The sequence below is a fragment of the Lepidochelys kempii genome, chromosome 14 (genome assembly GCF_965140265.1).
Source record: "Lepidochelys kempii isolate rLepKem1 chromosome 14, rLepKem1.hap2, whole genome shotgun sequence".
Classification (NCBI taxonomy): Eukaryota; Metazoa; Chordata; order Testudines; family Cheloniidae; genus Lepidochelys; species Lepidochelys kempii.
Genome location: NC_133269.1, coordinates 12,301,451 through 12,318,648, shown reverse-complemented (window position 1 = coordinate 12,318,648; position 17,198 = coordinate 12,301,451). Strand labels below are relative to the sequence as shown.

Below are 17,198 nucleotides of genomic sequence, written 5' to 3'. Positions count from 1 at the left end.
AAAATCAGTTCTGACATTGCTGTTTCCACCACTACTGTAATTGCTAGACAATATTATAGAAAAAAAATATCAAGGGTTGCTGTCCTACGGCTACAAAACAGAAGTTCATCATAGTGAAGGCAAAATTTTCAAGCCCACAGCTAGGCCTCTGTGCTCTAAAAATGTGATCCAATAAGTCTTTAAAGGAATAAAAGCAGCTGCTCCTTTCCCACAGCTCCCCCTACCAGCTGATCTACATCAACACATGTGAAGAGATTACAAACCTGCGCAGTAAAGGAGGTCTGCTGTACTAGCTACACAGCTTGCAAAGATCATATCATGCATTACAACAGCATGTTCTTTGCATGTAATAATCACTCACCAGAGAAGCCAGCTTCCTTTATATTTATGCAAATATTGAACTTTACTCCACTTTTGGGTAAAGGTGCTATAGGACAAGCAGCTTTTCAGACAAGTGAAAGGAGAATCCTCAGTAACTCTTTCAACATTTAATATGGCATTTATGGTTTCCTACCAAATCAATACTTTTGCAGTCATACAAAGCAATCAAGCGGACTATGGCGTAAAGCATTATGTCACAATAAAATAGGAGGAAATTTTGACATGGACTTTCTTTTTATTAGCTCAGCAGAGAAGAGTCCTAAAGCAGAAAAAACTATTGTGATTCTGATCCCAAACATTCTGGGTTTACACCAGCAACTTCATTCTAAGTCTGTGTAAACGCTAAATTAAACTACATCAAAGTAAATCACTGATTTACATCTGCAAACTGCTGAGCACCTTTAACTCCCACCGAGCCAGTTAAATTAATCTACCAGGATCAGGCCCTAGTAGCTCAGAATCTGTCTGCAAGTCAGGAAGCTAATCTTGCTACCAGAGAAATTGCCTTTCTGATCCCATGTACTATTGTGATTGCTCAGATCAGGTGAGACTTTTCTACTGCATTTGAATCCTTGACAACAGCAAGTAGGGCTCTTGATGAGGGTCCCTGGGTTATAGCACTCATTCTCCCCCACCCCTGCCAGCTGTCTACTATAGCCTGAATTTGCGACTTTTTAAGGAAAAATTAAGCGTGTTTTATTTTAAATATTCACTCCATTTTGTAGGTTCATTTCTAGCAAATCTCCTCCAGACCTCTTCACTCTGCAAAGCATCCCAGTGGGTTTCTGTTGACAGTCTACAAGAAAGAAAAATGCACTATGTTGATTGCTTTAGGCTTTAATTAAGAAATCACTCAACTCAGAGTAAAATTATTCTCATTTCAGGCTCACTTCTCAGCAATGAATATTTAGCTCCACTTTTAAATCTTAAAACACTGATGAGAGGCTTGAATATAGGCTAAAACTTAGAATTGTCTGTATCTGATTGCTTTTAAAAAGGGGGGGGGGGGACTGATAAGGAATAAGACTTACAGATATATCTTTTCAATATAATTGTCTGTTTTTTCCAGACATGATCTTGCATTCTTTATGGTCTTCAGTAGGAGATCTGCCTAATAACTGTAACACTGAGTCCGACTTCATTGTCAATTGAAATAAAACACAGATAGCACAAATAGTAGGCAGCAGATTACTTTGGGGATACCTCAAAAGGTCAGGCTCATTATAAAAAATGTTCTCCTATTATTGAGTTATATTCCCATCTGTTTGTTAAATCACACATTTAGATTTATATTTTAAAGACATAAATATAGAAAACAACTTCAAATAGTCACATATGTTCAAAATCCTTTATGTGGTGTGCTGAAAGCAATGGACAGAGTTAATATTAAAATATACTTCTCTCTGTATTGCAGTGTACTGTGGTTACCAGGTCTATCACCAGTTTGCTATGTGATGTTGGGTAAGTCACTTAACCTCTCTGTGCCTTAGGTATCCATCTCTGAAATGGGTATACCTCCCTCATAACAGTATTGTGGGGCTTAGACAGAAAAGGTCAAAACCTATAGTCCTTGCTATGTGAAAAATACCACCATCTGATTCAGAATTAGTTCACTGACCCGCATACAACTCAGTTTAGTTAGATGATGTATTAACCATGTATGTGGCCCGAAATGCATCCCATACAACAGCACTTTCTCATGCATGTACAAAAGTGAATTTAAAATGAGAAACAGGCCTTGAACAAACCCTCAGATCCAAACAGCTCCCAAATTTGGGAAAGTTTAGGTGTGAATCTGACGTTTGTAGGGGACCCTCATCTGTGTGCAGGTCGAATAAAATCTCTGTCTGGACATTTTATGAAAGGTTTGTTCCCAGTTCCCAATCCTGCAGGATCTTATCACTTGAGTCTCACAAAGGGCAATGGGATGGCTCACACAAAGAGGACTGCATTTTGGCATCCTTGATTAAGATCTGAATTTTTGGTTCAGCTTTCTAGGAAGATATAACACAGGTACCTTCATATCTAAACCTGTAACATGCCCCCTCACACCTAATTTCCATTCCCCTTCAAAAGTCTCCTGTTCCATATTGCTCTGAAATAAGCAATTGTGCTCATAATTCTTTTGAAAATGGGTGGCTGATTTTTCACTTATTACAAGTGTGCAATTATCTCTGTGTGAATTATTTTCTTTTTAAAACAAATGAGCTTGGATTTCCTCCCCAGTCCTGTTTGTGTCTGAAGAATTAGTTACAAAAAACCCCACAAACTTTTGCTATAAAATTCACTTCCTCCAAACTGCCTTTAAGCGACAAGCAAAACTGAAAGATTATTTATACATATTACCCAAAGCACCGATCAATAAGTGAATGATTTCCAGAAATTGTACTGCATCACACAGTGTTCCATTACACCAGCTTCTAAAAAAATAGGGCTATTAGTGTTCCACTAAAGAATTATATATATAAAGTAGCAGTCAGGATGATTAATTCTTCCAAACTTCTCAGTCTTGTTAATTCTCAAGAGCATGTGCAGATTATTTCAAACACCACTGTTGATCAGAGAGCACGTGTTTGTACTGACAACAAATGCATGAGAAAGTGCAACACTCTCCACTTCTTGAAGGCTTCAATTCAAGACTGGATGTCTTTCTGGCAGATATGCTATCGCCAAACACAAGCAGGCTCATCACATGACAAACAGATGGAATTCTATGGCCTGCGTTATGCAGGTGGTCAAACTAGATGATCTAATGGTTGCTTCTGGCAATGAAATGCAGCCTTCAGAGAACAGGCCAGCACAAGGCATAAGCACCATGTTCACCCTTTCAGAAAGTGTGTGGGATGTTCAATTAGTTCAATTAGCATTTTGGTTCAATTAGTGAAGACAAGACTTAAGTGTGACATGGGCCTCAAGTTAGACTTTGATACAGGGTTTCACACATCTCTATAAAGACATTCACTGGCAACTCAAGAATACCATAAAATAAAGTTTCCAAAGGTGAAATCAGGAACTCTTGGACTGACTGTCTCAACGCAGAACACATGGATGTACCAGGAAGGTTATAGGTCAGGCTTTGGAAACTTCGCCCAGGACTAACCATTTTTAATCTTCTCCTGGGAAATAGCTACCAACTTTGTGCTTATGCACCTCGTCCTCTCTGAGTATCTCAAAGTGCTTCACAAACATTAGTGATTTAAATCTCACCATTTCCACCGCAAGACAGGTAACCAATATCCCTTTCACAGATGGGAAGCTGAAGCATGAAGAAAACTTCTCCAAGAGAAACAGAGTAAGTCAGTGGCACAGTGAAGAGAAAGACCCAGACCTTCCAACTCCCTGTCTTGTGTTTTAACCACCAGATGTTTGCTCTATGCAGAAATGACTCAAGAATAAGGGTTGATGAACATTCTATTTGCAGAAGAATATGCAAGGCTCAATTGTTGTGCAATGCCAGAGTCCATAGCAGAGAACAGTCGGGAGTCCCAACGCTCCAATAAGGGCTCCAATGGGACACTATACCTCAGGCAAGCACAATGCCACCAAGAGCCAACAAGACACATGCCCAATGTTCCACATTTGGATTGGGAGTAGCTTTGCTGACTGGTGCAGAGAAGCAACAGGCCATAGTTCTACCACCTTTCGGGAATCTAGTACCAGTGCTGGCATTACCCTTGAGCAGTCCTCACTCCCTTCTATAGTAAAGCAAAGGTCAAAAGTAAGTTTGCTCAAGTTATTTCTACCATCAGTAATCAACATGAATGGATACCTTCTTTAGCTGGATACCTTCTGAAGCCTGTGTGAGGTCGTATACTGAATTAACATCCCAACCAATGGTGAACCAGTCTGGGTTTTATGCTTGCACCAGGAGACAGAGAGCCAAAAAAATAGCCTCTGATCTCTAGAAATAATTAATAAAGGGAGGAGAGTGAATTTGTGTGGGGGGGTGGAGGGTGAGAAAACCTGGATTTGTGCTGGAAATCACTTTAGATAAGCTATTACCAGCAGGACAGTGGGGTGGGAATAGGTATTGTTTCATATTCTCTGTGTATATATAAAGCCTGCTGCAGTTTCCACGATATGCATCTGAAGAAGTGAGCTGTAGCTCACGAAAGCTTATGCTCTAATAAATTGGTTAGTCTCTAAGGTGCCACAAGTCCTCCTTTTCTTTTTCCCTCTTTGTGGACTATCCTAATCACATGTAACCTACAGATATCTGGTTGATATTTCTACTTAAGTTATTGCAGCTAGAAATTCCAATCAAGAATGATAGTCTGGTCTGATTGCTTCTTGGAGAAGTCTGAAAAAAGAACTGCAGTCTGCACTGCCTTCTGTGCTGTCTTGTAAATAAAGAAAATTAATTCTCCAATAATTCAATGAAGAACAAGGTATCTTGAAGTGGCTCAAAAAACCACTCTGACTCTACTGCATCCATCAACCCTATTACAAAGAAAAAGCCCCAGGGCCTTATTTTGCAGCCCTTGTACAACAAAAACTCCCACAGAATTCCCCCCTACCCCCAATTTAGCATAATTCTCACAAAAGAGACCAGATATATTGGTTGCTATTAAAAAGTCAACACTTTATTAGTGACCATGAAGTGGAACCTAAGAAATGATGGTTGCTCCATATTGTAATTCCAGAGGAAAACAGTGGTGTTTCAGATCTCTCTGTACAGCCACTGGCTTTTTTAATGGCAGTCATTGCACTTGAATGAGGTGTTACATGTAGGAAATCCGTTCTTAGTAAAATCCAGAATACTCCCAAATCCAATTTTCAAATTAGGGGTAACACCCCAAAATTCCACTTTAAAGTTTCCCCACATGGCCAATTACAATCCCACCTGGCCTGTTTGCTGATGGTGAGCACTGTTTATTTAATGATGGTGCTACTGAGTAGTAAATGACCTGTAGCTCAAATTTTCAAAACTAACCATCAGAACAGCTCTATAAACAAACAGGCTTTCAGGTTTTCCCACTATCACCATCATATAAAGGAGATGTGTGAGCTCATAGTCCTAACCCAGTGTTATATAAATACTGTTTACAAACGAATATCAATTTATGAATGAAGCAACTAAAGTTGTAGACACAACTGTTGATATGTGTTGGCTCAAACAGATAGTGTTTTTAAATGAATGCACTATGGAGAAATCCACAATTTTTACACGTCTCAACTCCAAACCAGAGAACGTATCCCCTGTCACCAGGACCAATTAGAAATGCCCAGATTTTTGTTTTGCTATTTTTCTTTAACATGAATTTATTCCTGAAAAAAACAAAAAAATCAGATGATATAATTCTAGACTATGACTAAGCGTGTGCACTGGCAACAGGTATCTGCCCATAGTGTATTTGCTTTCACCGATATTTTGAAGAGCAGCTGCACTTTCATGAGCACAAGAACAGTTACTCTCATTCTCACCTCTACAGATGCCCCTTCTCTGAAAAGGTTGCTTGTTGACCAAATTTTCCTTTCAAATCAAGAGGGGGGAAAAAAAGTGTCTCATTACCAAGTGATCTGAAGTGAAGTCTTCAAGACTCACACAAACAAATTAACTAGCTTTTCCTAAAGATGTCATTTGACACACACAGTATAATAGCAACAGACTTGGCGCAGTTTGGTGTTAAATGTAATGGCACACATTCATAAACCCGTGTTGCCCCCCAAACTGTAGTACAGTATAAGAAAGGAAAAGTGTAAGCAAAGCTCACTGGTAGGCAGTTATGTGGACTTTTCCCTATATACATACATACATATATATATAGGTAACAGTGGTCCTGAACAGTGCGTTCAAGCAGAGTGTAACTCTAGAGAGGAAGCAATGGAGAAACTGGCAACTGAAGGAGATAATATTTTTTTATGGATCTAGGTCCTTTAAAAAGGAAAAAAAAAACTGACAAACTTTCTGACTTATTTGAATGCATTACCCTCTTTTCCAGAAGGGACTAGATCCTGGATTCCCAAGCAAAGTCCATGTCCATCTGTCTTCTAGATATCTAATATATTTATATGACCCCCATTTCTGTATTATCTGAGTTCCTTATAGTCATAAGTGCATTTATCCTCACAACACCTCTGTGAGGTAGGAGTGCTATTCTCCCCATTGCACAGATGGAGAAGTTGAGGCGTGGAGAGATTAAGTGACTTGCCCTAGGTCACAGAGGAAGACTGTGGCAGAGCAGGGTCTTGAACCCAGGTCTCCCTTGTGCTAGACTAGTTCCCTAACCACTATGCAACATAACTCTGCAGAGAATCCTCCTACTGGAGGAACAGCACTAGTGCTATTAGTACAGCCCTCATAATCTAATAGAAGCTGCAACACAAGGCAGGGATTTTGGCAAGTGGATCATCACAATCACAACCCATAGTCACTGAAGCTGTGGCTCGTCCTTCCACAAACCCTTTCACACAGTGCTGTGAGAAAGCTGCAGTGGAGACCAAAGTGAGCAGAACCCATACACCACACACATAGGGTAGCATAAAGGTTCTGCTGTGCTTAGGGCCTTCTGGAGCTGGAATGAAGGAGGTGAGGCAGGATTTGCTTCAAAGATATTCATTAGAGTTTCTGCTAAACCAAAATTGCTGGTGCTATTTTAGTGCTGTGGAACTAGTTCATAATGGCAGCAAAACCAAAACAAACTGTCCACATCAAATAATATTTATTATCATGTGTGTGTTTACAGAAAACTTATGTTACAAAGTTTTCTTTGCATTCCTGACTCTTTCCAGCATGTAACATCAATCAAAAATGCGTAACGTGGATTATGATGCAAATACCCCAGGCATAAAGAAAAAATGTTTCCTCCCCTTTTCCATTCTTGCACCTTCTTTAAAGTTGAATGTACGTTCGTTCTTGAATTAAGTTAAATTTCAGAACATTTCTTGCTTTCTATTTTGTTTGCTTTATTTTAAACAGATAACAGATTTTTAGTTTTTAGAAAGGGGTGGAGGAAAAAAGAGGCGCTTTCTGTGGGATGGTCTGTAACCCTCTGAAGCAACACCAAAAATGGACTATAAAATATGGTTCAATTTTAAGAAGTACTCACCAAAGATAAAACTGCGTAAGAGCTGGAGCACGAATGCGGACTATCTACTGTACTAAAACAGGGCCCTATTTTAACACATCTGAAACAGAATAATCACACTGAAAGATTTATGACCAGAATATTCTAACTTGGGTGTTTTATGTTAGTCTCCTAAACGCACATTTAGGTCCCTGAACAGATATCAGAGGCAAAATTTTTCAGTGCTGAGCACGTCTGAAAATCAGGCCTCTAATTTCAATTCAGGCACCTAAATATGCGTTTAAAAAGCCCATCTTTAGACATCAACATTTGAAATCATGGACATAATTATTTGGAGCTCTCTGACTGATGTCCTCATTAGCTGGCTGATAATAAATACAGTATGTGACAAAGTATGATCCATGGTAACATTTTAAAGAGATACTAAGTCACAGAGCAGCCTAAATCCCCCATGTTCAAAAGCCATTTAGACACTTATGAGCCTCAATCCCACTGAAAATCCATGGGATTTAAGCTCTCGAGTCACTTGGAAAAATGGAACTTGGACACTTTTGAAATTTTGATTTTTTCTGGAACCCCCAATAAGATTTTGCAGCGTTGAGGTGTCAAGTTTCAGGAAGAAACCTGGCAGTCTTTCCATAACCAGTGCACTTAAGTGATCTGTGCTGCTTTACTTTCCCGTGTGCTATTTCTATGAGCCATTAAACGTAACAGTTCATATTTGTCTCTCTAGGCCACATTTATTTTTTCTGATGACACATTCTTGGTTAAGTTCAATATTCAACATTTTTTGAATATTTAGGGGATTTGTTAAATAGGCCAAGACCTCCAGACGGAGGTCTCTCTCCATGCTGTTCTGGCAGCTCTTACCTCTTTATGTCTCCAGCTATGACCATCTCCTTCTGATTCGGCTCTGGGTATTTGGAAGGCTCTCTGGATTAGATATTTTGAGCTCTTAAAGACTGAAACCTCACCAGTATGTAACAGCATTATTTGGCTTCAGAACAAACTGGTTTCTTTACATGAATTAGTTTATTAGCAATTAAACTATTTCAACTCAGAGAAGCTAAACTGGAATGCTTAGAAAGTACAGAATGGCAGAGTCTCATTCTTAACAATTTCCACATACATATTGGGAAGAGAACCATCCTACAATCTATTATGGACCTGGTAGGCAATCTGCATTGTAGGGAACGCCAAGTTGACATTCCCTGCTGAATACAGGTTGTTATAACTTCCAAGTTGTTTTCCACTACTGACCTTAGCATCTGAGTATGCATAACAATATAGTTCAAGGTACTTGACAGTCCAGAAAAAACTTCCAAGAACTCCGAGAAGTTGCTTTACACCACATCAGTATATAATTAGGTTTAAAGTCCGCAGATGCTGCTCTTTGTGGGGTGCATGGATTTCATAACCAGAAATCCCTGGTTTAATAGGTTTGGTTTCATTTATACTATCACTTATATCAAGATAACTTAGCACCCTTGGGATGTTATTTCTAATCTGATCCTCAAACCATAGCTGTTGCCATAACAATGGAGAAATCTGATGCCTGATCAAGAAGAAAAAAAGAAAAAAAACCCACCTTGCACTACGTGAGATTTTCTAGCTCTCTGAGAAAAAGCTGTAGGTGGAAGTTTTGATACTATGATGGTGTCATAAAACACTGTCCCTGCTGTGACCTGATTCCGTCAGAAAAATGTGGGCAGACATATATTTCAATCATATTTTAAAAAAAGAGACAGACAGACCGACACTTAAAATAAATAAGTAACAATAATGGTAACAGCTCGCATTTTAGCCACCTACCTCATACCTTCGTCCACAGTGATAGCAGGAGATTAAAGAACTGAACCATAATGAACACCCCTACTCCATGAACCATTTATCTTACCCTACTATTAAGTCTCCAGTCCTGCTGAATTAACAATTACAGAAGCAGCACATATATCAGACTGTTCCATCAGTAGCATCATTAGTTAAGTGCCAGTCATTACAAGGAGTTTTAGCTGTTTCGAGGTAAACATTGCCCGAGGTTGTTGCATCAAATACAGGTTAAAATGGTCACACTTGCTAACAGAGATAAATCCTGCAATTTTCACTCTTCCCACCCAGTTATCATGCACACGTCAACCACTGAACAGCCCACAACATGTCATTTGTATTTCTACATATATAACAAAGTTAGGAGAAAGAAAAATTCTCATCTTTAAGCTTAAACTACTTACAGTATCTTACCACTGGAGCCTCCACTGAAGCCTTATCCCATTATTCTGACTACACTGCACCTTTGTGTTTCTGGGTTACTTTTATGTTTTGCTTATACCTGGACTCAGCTGTTTTGAATTTTACTTTTGTCTATATTCCCAAGGTGCTACTTGCTTATATCCATCTAGCCTGTTCTACACTCACATTGATTGTTTAATAACTAATGTAATCACTTGGCAGAACTGCCTTACTCCAGTAAGGGCTGCAGCTCCACATTCCTTTTCCACATTGTTCTTTTTTTACTGAAATAAACGACACTTGCATAATAAAATACTGGACGCTTACATGTTAGGGTGATGTTTTCCTCACTTTGCCTTTGTTAGTTTATTATTAGGTGTGTAGAAATTGCTTTGCCTAACAGAGTCTTGTATCCATAAGCTAAATTCAACCAATTTACAGTCAGACTTACCAGTCCCCTCTTTTCTTCACAAGTAACTGAATGTGAAGTTTTGGAACAGTAACATGAGAACAGACACCAGAAAGAGATAACAATGGCATCAGTAACTGTGCATCTTCTGCTGAAGAAGAGAGCAATGTTCTTCAGCAGATGCACCAATAAAACCTTTACATCATTCACTCTAATGCGTTGGTGTGTACAGATGTATTTGTCCACAGTGCAATGTAAAAACAAAACCATATATTAAAAGCTAGGACTGTAAAACTGCACTTACCTGGAACAAAGCTTCCCTGGACCACCTCTTTATAGGCCCACCAGCCCTCATGGATTTTTGGTGAATTCTGTTGAGCTGGAAGGAAACAACCAAAGAAACCATAAAACATTAAGAAAACCTCAATGCTACAAGGTTTCAGAGTAGCAGCCGTGTTAGTCTGTATTTGCAGAAAGAAAAGGAGTACTTGTGGCACCTTAGAGGCCAATCAATTAATTAGTTAGTCTCTAAGGTGCCACAAGTACTCCTTTTCTGTTTTCAATAATACAAGCAATTTCAAAACTCTAAAAAACAACAAATCTATCATGACCTAAGACGTCACAGCAGTCATTACGCTGCATACGATGGACACTCAGAACTTCCTGGCAGCAATGGAGCTGAAACTCCGATTGTCCTGTGCAGATCCCTACTGCCTCAGCTAACAGAGGACCTCTGTTAGCAATATTGAGTCTGTCAGACACAACTGAGCAGTTCTGAATCCACATCCACCAGAGAACATTGGCGTGACTGAATTTTATATATACACACACATCCACACTACTGTATTTAGTTCATGACAATATTACATCTTAAAGAATTTGAAAGTACTTCACACACGTGTATTGCTTCATACAGAACCACCAAAATTCAGCCTCTTCTGGGCTGGAGGGAAGCAACGTGTGGAAGGGAACGGAACACTGCATTGCACAATGGACAACTATGGGTCAAGAAAAATTATTAAAGAATGGCCCATTTTCTCTGTATAGCTATGTCTGTTATGTTCAGAATCTTCCGGGACTTTTCAGTTAATCATTCTGAGAAGCATTATACCATTTGAAACACAGTTTTCACATGTTCATAGCACCAAAAAGTAATTCGTATCAAACATCCAGTTTTAATTTAAAACGATGGGATGGCAGCAAACGTCATGTTTGTTCCATTATTTTGCAAGGTGGGGGGGCCAGTTGGGGGCAGGGAGGGGAGATTAGCTAAACGGAAAGAAAAGGGAAGAAGGGTAAGAAGAACAGGGCAGAGGAAGAGCGGCAGGTGTGAAGTGATACTGAAGTGAAAAGACTGAGGTGAGGGAGAGGAAGAGGGAAGGTTGGAGCAAACGATCAATCAGCACAGGGCAGAGGAAGTCAGAGAACATTTTACTGTTTTGACTGGAATGTCCTGAGGGCCCAAGGTACCTTCTTTAGCTGCTTGTGGGGCCTACTGGCTCACGCCTCTGCCTGGCTTCTGTTTGCTGTGGTCCACAAAGCCACAGGGGGGGGAGGAGGGAAGGCAGCAGCTGGGTCATTGTACTGCCAGAGTGTGCATGAGGGGTCTCCCCTACACAGTTCTGGGTGCTGGGGGGGAGGGGTGGCCCCAACTGTGCCCAACTCTACACCGCTCTCAACCCTGGCCCAGTGCAGCCGTCCCGTCTTTGGCTGCTTCTGGTCCTATAGGCTGTCACACACAAGTATAATGATGCACCCCATCACTGGCTCTTATCACACGTACAAATGAAAATACAGTTCAAAACATATTAATCAGTCTAGAATAGCTAGAAATGTACAGACCCCCTCCACCCAGATAATTAACCACACCAAGTCATAAGCATGATCATTTTTTTTTAAAGTGTCCCACCCTCTCTTCCTAACATAGGCCCCAACCCTGCCAACACTTACATCTATACTTGACTCAAGCATATGGAGTAGACCCACCAAAGCCAATAGGACTACTTATGTGAATAAAGTTAAGCACATGTGTCAAGGTTCCTCCCCCACTCTGAACTCTAGGGTACAGATGTGGGGACCTGCATGAAAAACCTCCTAAGCTTATCTTTACCAGCTTAGGTCAAAACTTCCCCAAGGTACAAAATATTACACCTTGGACAGGCCGCTACCACCACCAAACTAATACTGGTTACTGGGGAAGAGCTGTTTGGACGCGTCCTTCCCCCCAAAATACTTCCCAAAACCTTGCACCCCACTTCCTGGACAAGGTTTGGTAAAAAGCCTCACCAATTTGTCTAGGTGACTACAGACCCAGACCCTTGGATCTTAAGAACAATGAACAATCCTCCCAACACTTGCACCCTCCCCTTTCCTGGGAAATGTTGGATAAAAAGCCTCACCAATTTGCATAGGTGACCACAAACCCAAACCCTTGGATCTGAGAACAATGAAAAAGCATTCAGTGTTTTACAAGAAGACTTTTAATAAAAAATAGAAGTAAATAGAAATAAAGAAATCCCCCCTGTAAAATCAGGATGGTATATATCTTACAGGGTAATTAGATTCAAAAACATAGAGAACCCCTCTAGGCAAAACCTTAAGTTACAAAAAAGATACACAGACAGAAATAGTTATTCTATTCAGCACAATTCTTTTCTCAGCCATTTAAAGAAATCATAATCTAACACATACCTAGCTAGATTACTTACTAAAAGTTCTAAGACTCCATTCCTGTTCTGTCCCCGGCCAAGACGACTACAGACAGACACAGACCCCTTTGTTTCTCTCCCTCCTCCCAGCTTTTGAAAGTATCTTGTCTCCTCATTGGTCATTTTGGTCAGGTGCCAGCGAGGTTACCTTTAGCTTCTTAACCCTTTACAGGTGAGAGGAGCTTTCCCCTGGCCAGGAGGGATTTCAAAGGGGTTTACCCTTCCCTTTATATTTATGACAACATGCATAACTCTTTGGCAGGACTGGGCCTAAATCTCCTCCATCGAATTAGTAAAGGAGCATCGTTCATCATCTGCAGTCATTGGATATTTCAGTCCATGTATATTTGTCCAAGTTGCTTCAGCTTTGTTAGCAGTGGTTGCAAGAGATTCCTACGCATTGCCCCTCCTTTTTGGGGGGCGGGAGGGACTGTAATAGATGCAAAGATCCTTGTCACAGTTTGCTTCAGATTCTGTCGAACATGAGGCGGGGACAACAGATTCCATAAATCCTTATCTACGGAAGCGGTCTCTGAAGAACTAGTTCAAAGCTCTTTATCAGGTAGAGACAAGGTCTGCAACAGATCCAGTATCACTGGGAGGATGGCTTTGTGCCAAAGGAGGTGAGGGAGGAGTCGTACAGTAAAAGCAATATCCTACGAGCTCTTCAATACTATGCACTCTGTCAGCATGCACAAATGCACTCCAGTTTTCTTATTTGTACTAGCCCCCACCCTTTGTTTTTAATTTGCTTTAATGCTTGATAGTACTTACCCTATTTATCAAAAATTGAGAACAAATACTACCCAGATAGCAACAGTTTTTAACCAATGTGATTCTTTAGCTGGAACCAATTTTAACATATAAGATTTAGTTAAACTAGTAAGAGGTACATGAGGAAAAGACAAATAACTTTTGGTTTGATTGTCCTGGGCCTTCATCTGTGAGGTGAGGAGCAGCCCCGTCTCTCGTTGAATTCAATCAAGGTACTGCCGTCATAGGGATGTCTACATACCCACAACACCATGGTATCTGATAGCATCACAAACATTAATTACAGCACAGGAGTTTCATTACTCCTATTACTTAGACTGTAAGCACTTTGGGGGCACAGACTGTCTTTTTGCTATGCATTTGTACAGCGCCTAGCATAATGCAGCCCTGATCTACGACTAGAGCCCTTAGACAACAACAATATTAATTTTATACATAGTTAAACCAAAAGACAGAGCTATAATGGCCAAAGTTTTCAAACCTGGATGCAAAAGGTTATGCTCCTAAATAAAACTGGTTTGATTTTCAAAAATGCTGAACACTTGCCGATCCCATGGAGTTCAGTGGGATTTATGCATGTTCGGCACTTCTGAAAGTCAGGCCACTTCTAATTAGCTGTCTAAAGTATGCATTTAGGAGCTGAAATTGAGGCACCCATGTGTGAAAACTCTGGCATTAGTGACTGGTCTTAAGTCACAGAGGAAATGAGTAGCAAAGCCAGGAACTGAAACCTCCTGAGTCCTAGGTCAGTGTCTTATCCACAAGACCATTACTCCTCTTAGCAAGCAAATTAGAATTGCACTGAAGTTTATCACCACAGTGTGAACTCTGTCAACTAAAAAAGAAAATGTTCAAACTGCATGGACAGGTACAAAAAACAAACCTGTATTTCATTTCAATAGGTATTCCGAAAGATGAAGCCTAACACTTAAATGTTCCTGACCTCAAGTATTTTCATAGACTCAGAGTATTATGGAAACCTCAGCTATTCAGTGTACCAGTAGCTTATATTTTGCTGTAGATAGTTTATTCTGAAGCCCTTGCACTGTGAGCGACAACTTCTGAAAGCAAACACGCAGTCACAAAGAAATGCTGGAGTTAGCAGCTTTCTGTTATAATTTCATCTGGAGTTCAGGTATTTTATACAAGAGACTCAATCACCCCTGAGAAAATTCCAAGAATCTAATGACAGTACATTTGTTGATTAAAAATTACAAAGAGGTCATAACAATCTGACTAAAAAGTATAGAACATGAGGATCGTTACACACTGTTCGGTCAGTCATAAGCGGTATTTGTTTGGTTTCTCTTGACAATTTGAGTGACTGACTGCAAACAGCAGAAACAAGAGTAAAACCAAACTCAGTTAATGATATGGACAAAGACAGAAATCTTCTGGTTATGAGAAACCAAACCACAGCCATCATAGCATCGGAACTGTGTGGGTACCCAGGGTTCTTGCAGTATTGGGGCTGTGTCAGTACGACAGGAAACATTTAACTGGAATTGCTGTTCCACTGTGCACTCTTTACATTTTATAGATCATCATCATTCAACATTGCTATTGGAGTCTAGAAACCTCAAACCAGGTGGGGCTTCATTGTGTTAGGCACTGTATAAACATATAGACAAAGACAGTACAACAATTGTTAGCTCACTGGGGCAGACACTATCTGGATATCAAGTATTCAGATCATAAACATTATCCCCGATCCTGCAGATAATGTACAGGAAGACCCCATGCCTGTGTATTCCAGAAGATCTGGAGTGGCGGTCCATACAGGCAGAGGGTTCCGACCTACGTATATCAGATTGCAGGACAGATGCCTCAGTAGGGTCAAGCTATGTCACTATTTGGATGAAGACCTCCATAAATTCACAGCAGCTACAAGAAGCTAGAGACACTGTCCATCAGAAGATGTTCTTGCCTCCAAGTCAGCACAGAACAGTTCTCCCCACTGGTGCTAAGAGGTTCTGAGAGCTGCTGTTGGTAATGCCTTTCAGAGAAGATCTAATACCACGCTATTGACCATTATTAAAAATTCCATGATGCTTCAGCAAGAGTAGAGGGAGTTCCAAACCAAATCTAGGAATTATTCCGCCTATTTAAAATCCCACTGCAGTTTAAAATTACGCTGAAGCGTCACCATAGCATTGTTATACACAGCTGAACAGTTTCCCATAGGAGGTTGCATTTCAGTAATGGATGAAGTAATATATACACAGACACACCTTATAAAGATCTTGGGGATGAAGGGCACTATATAAATGCAAATTTTTTATTATAACCAATATAGGTACACAGAGCAGAGAAACCACCAATCTTACCCATTTTATAGCCAACCCTAAAGTTGTATGCAGTGATCCATTTCAGACCATCCAGAAGGGGGGGAAAAAAAAGAATAATTGTTTAATAGAATCATCAATACCATAAAACTAATGTACCAAAACCACACTGATTCTGTTGTGACGTTCCCTCCCTTCCATTTAATAAAGCTAATACCAGAAAGGTAAGATATTTGCCCTCCTTTTAAACTTTTCTGCATTAGCATGGAAAGCCATCATTCTCAGCTGTGTGAAATGAACAAGAAAACTAGGTTATCAAGGCTTTGTACTAAATAACTGGATGTCTGTGCAGCTGTTTCAGCTACAGCAGAAGGGCATGACCTGGCATCACTCTGTGCATTCCACAGATATCAGATCTTTATCAGTTCAGCACACATGAAAATTACACGTATAAAAAGTAATTTAGGAAGCAAGTATGTTGAGATACCGTATCACAGACATTTAAAACATCCGAGATAAGGCAAGAGCATTGCTGGGGCCATTGTTGTATTATGGCAGTCTGTAGCCACCAAGGAAATCAAGAGGAAGGCAGTGGTGCTGCTGTCAGAGGGCAGCTAGAGAGACAATCCCCAGCGCCATGTTCTTCCTAGAACCCTGAAACCTCAACATTTAATACCAGTTCAGGCAAAACATCATTCAAAAATTATGCAGAGAGTCACTGAACATGACTTTGCACTCCGCAGCACAGCTGAAGTAAGCCCTGGTGCCAGAGACCTGTTTTGACAGATCCTACAGGGACTTGCAATGGAATGGAAAAAACCAGACTCATGAAGCCTTCATTTCAGAGTGAAGGAGAAAAAAATAAAAGAAGAGTGAGAGTGTTCCAAAACCCTTCCCTCCTAACGCAACATGCCAATTAGCATGAAGCAAAAGGTCTTATTTGATAAGCGAGGAATCTGTTCTTTATTTTTGAAACTTAATCACACCCAAAACTGGATTAGTAATGCAACTGTGCCGTAAACACAGCATTGTAAAATAAAGATGAACAGGCATATGGACACTCCAAGCTGGGAATCCTATCTGTGATACTTACACCTGATGCACATCCAGTATGTGGTCTCTATGCTACCTATAGTCATGCCCATCTGACATGATGGCCTTGCGCCGCTCAGAAATAGATTTGACTTTATAGTTTAGGGATTACTGCCAAGGAATGAGGCTTTTTACATCTGTAGCATACATGATGCTGCAAATAGCATAATTCCCTCAGTGTGCCTCATTTAATCCACTCGAAAGAAAAATGGAAATGTATGACCCCCCCATACTTTATCACAACTCCTACACTGCTGTGTCACATAAATGAGACCCCTGGGTTTGTTTATTT

At 40.2% G+C, this 17,198-nt stretch overlaps 1 protein-coding gene across 3 annotated transcripts in view; it reads right to left on the bottom strand.

The window, feature by feature from the left end:
• CA10 (carbonic anhydrase 10) overlaps window positions 1–17,198 on the bottom strand; it is a 339,096-nt gene that overhangs the window by 273,321 nt on the left and 48,577 nt on the right. For 2 of the 3 annotated variants that reach the window (XM_073310788.1, XM_073310786.1), the window contains exon 3: window positions 10,352–10,426. The exons of the other annotated variant lie outside the window; for it this stretch is intronic. In XM_073310788.1, coding sequence (XP_073166889.1) covers window positions 10,352–10,426 — 75 coding nt within the window. The remainder of the gene's footprint in view (window positions 1–10,351; window positions 10,427–17,198) is intronic. 3 annotated transcript variants of the gene reach the window in all.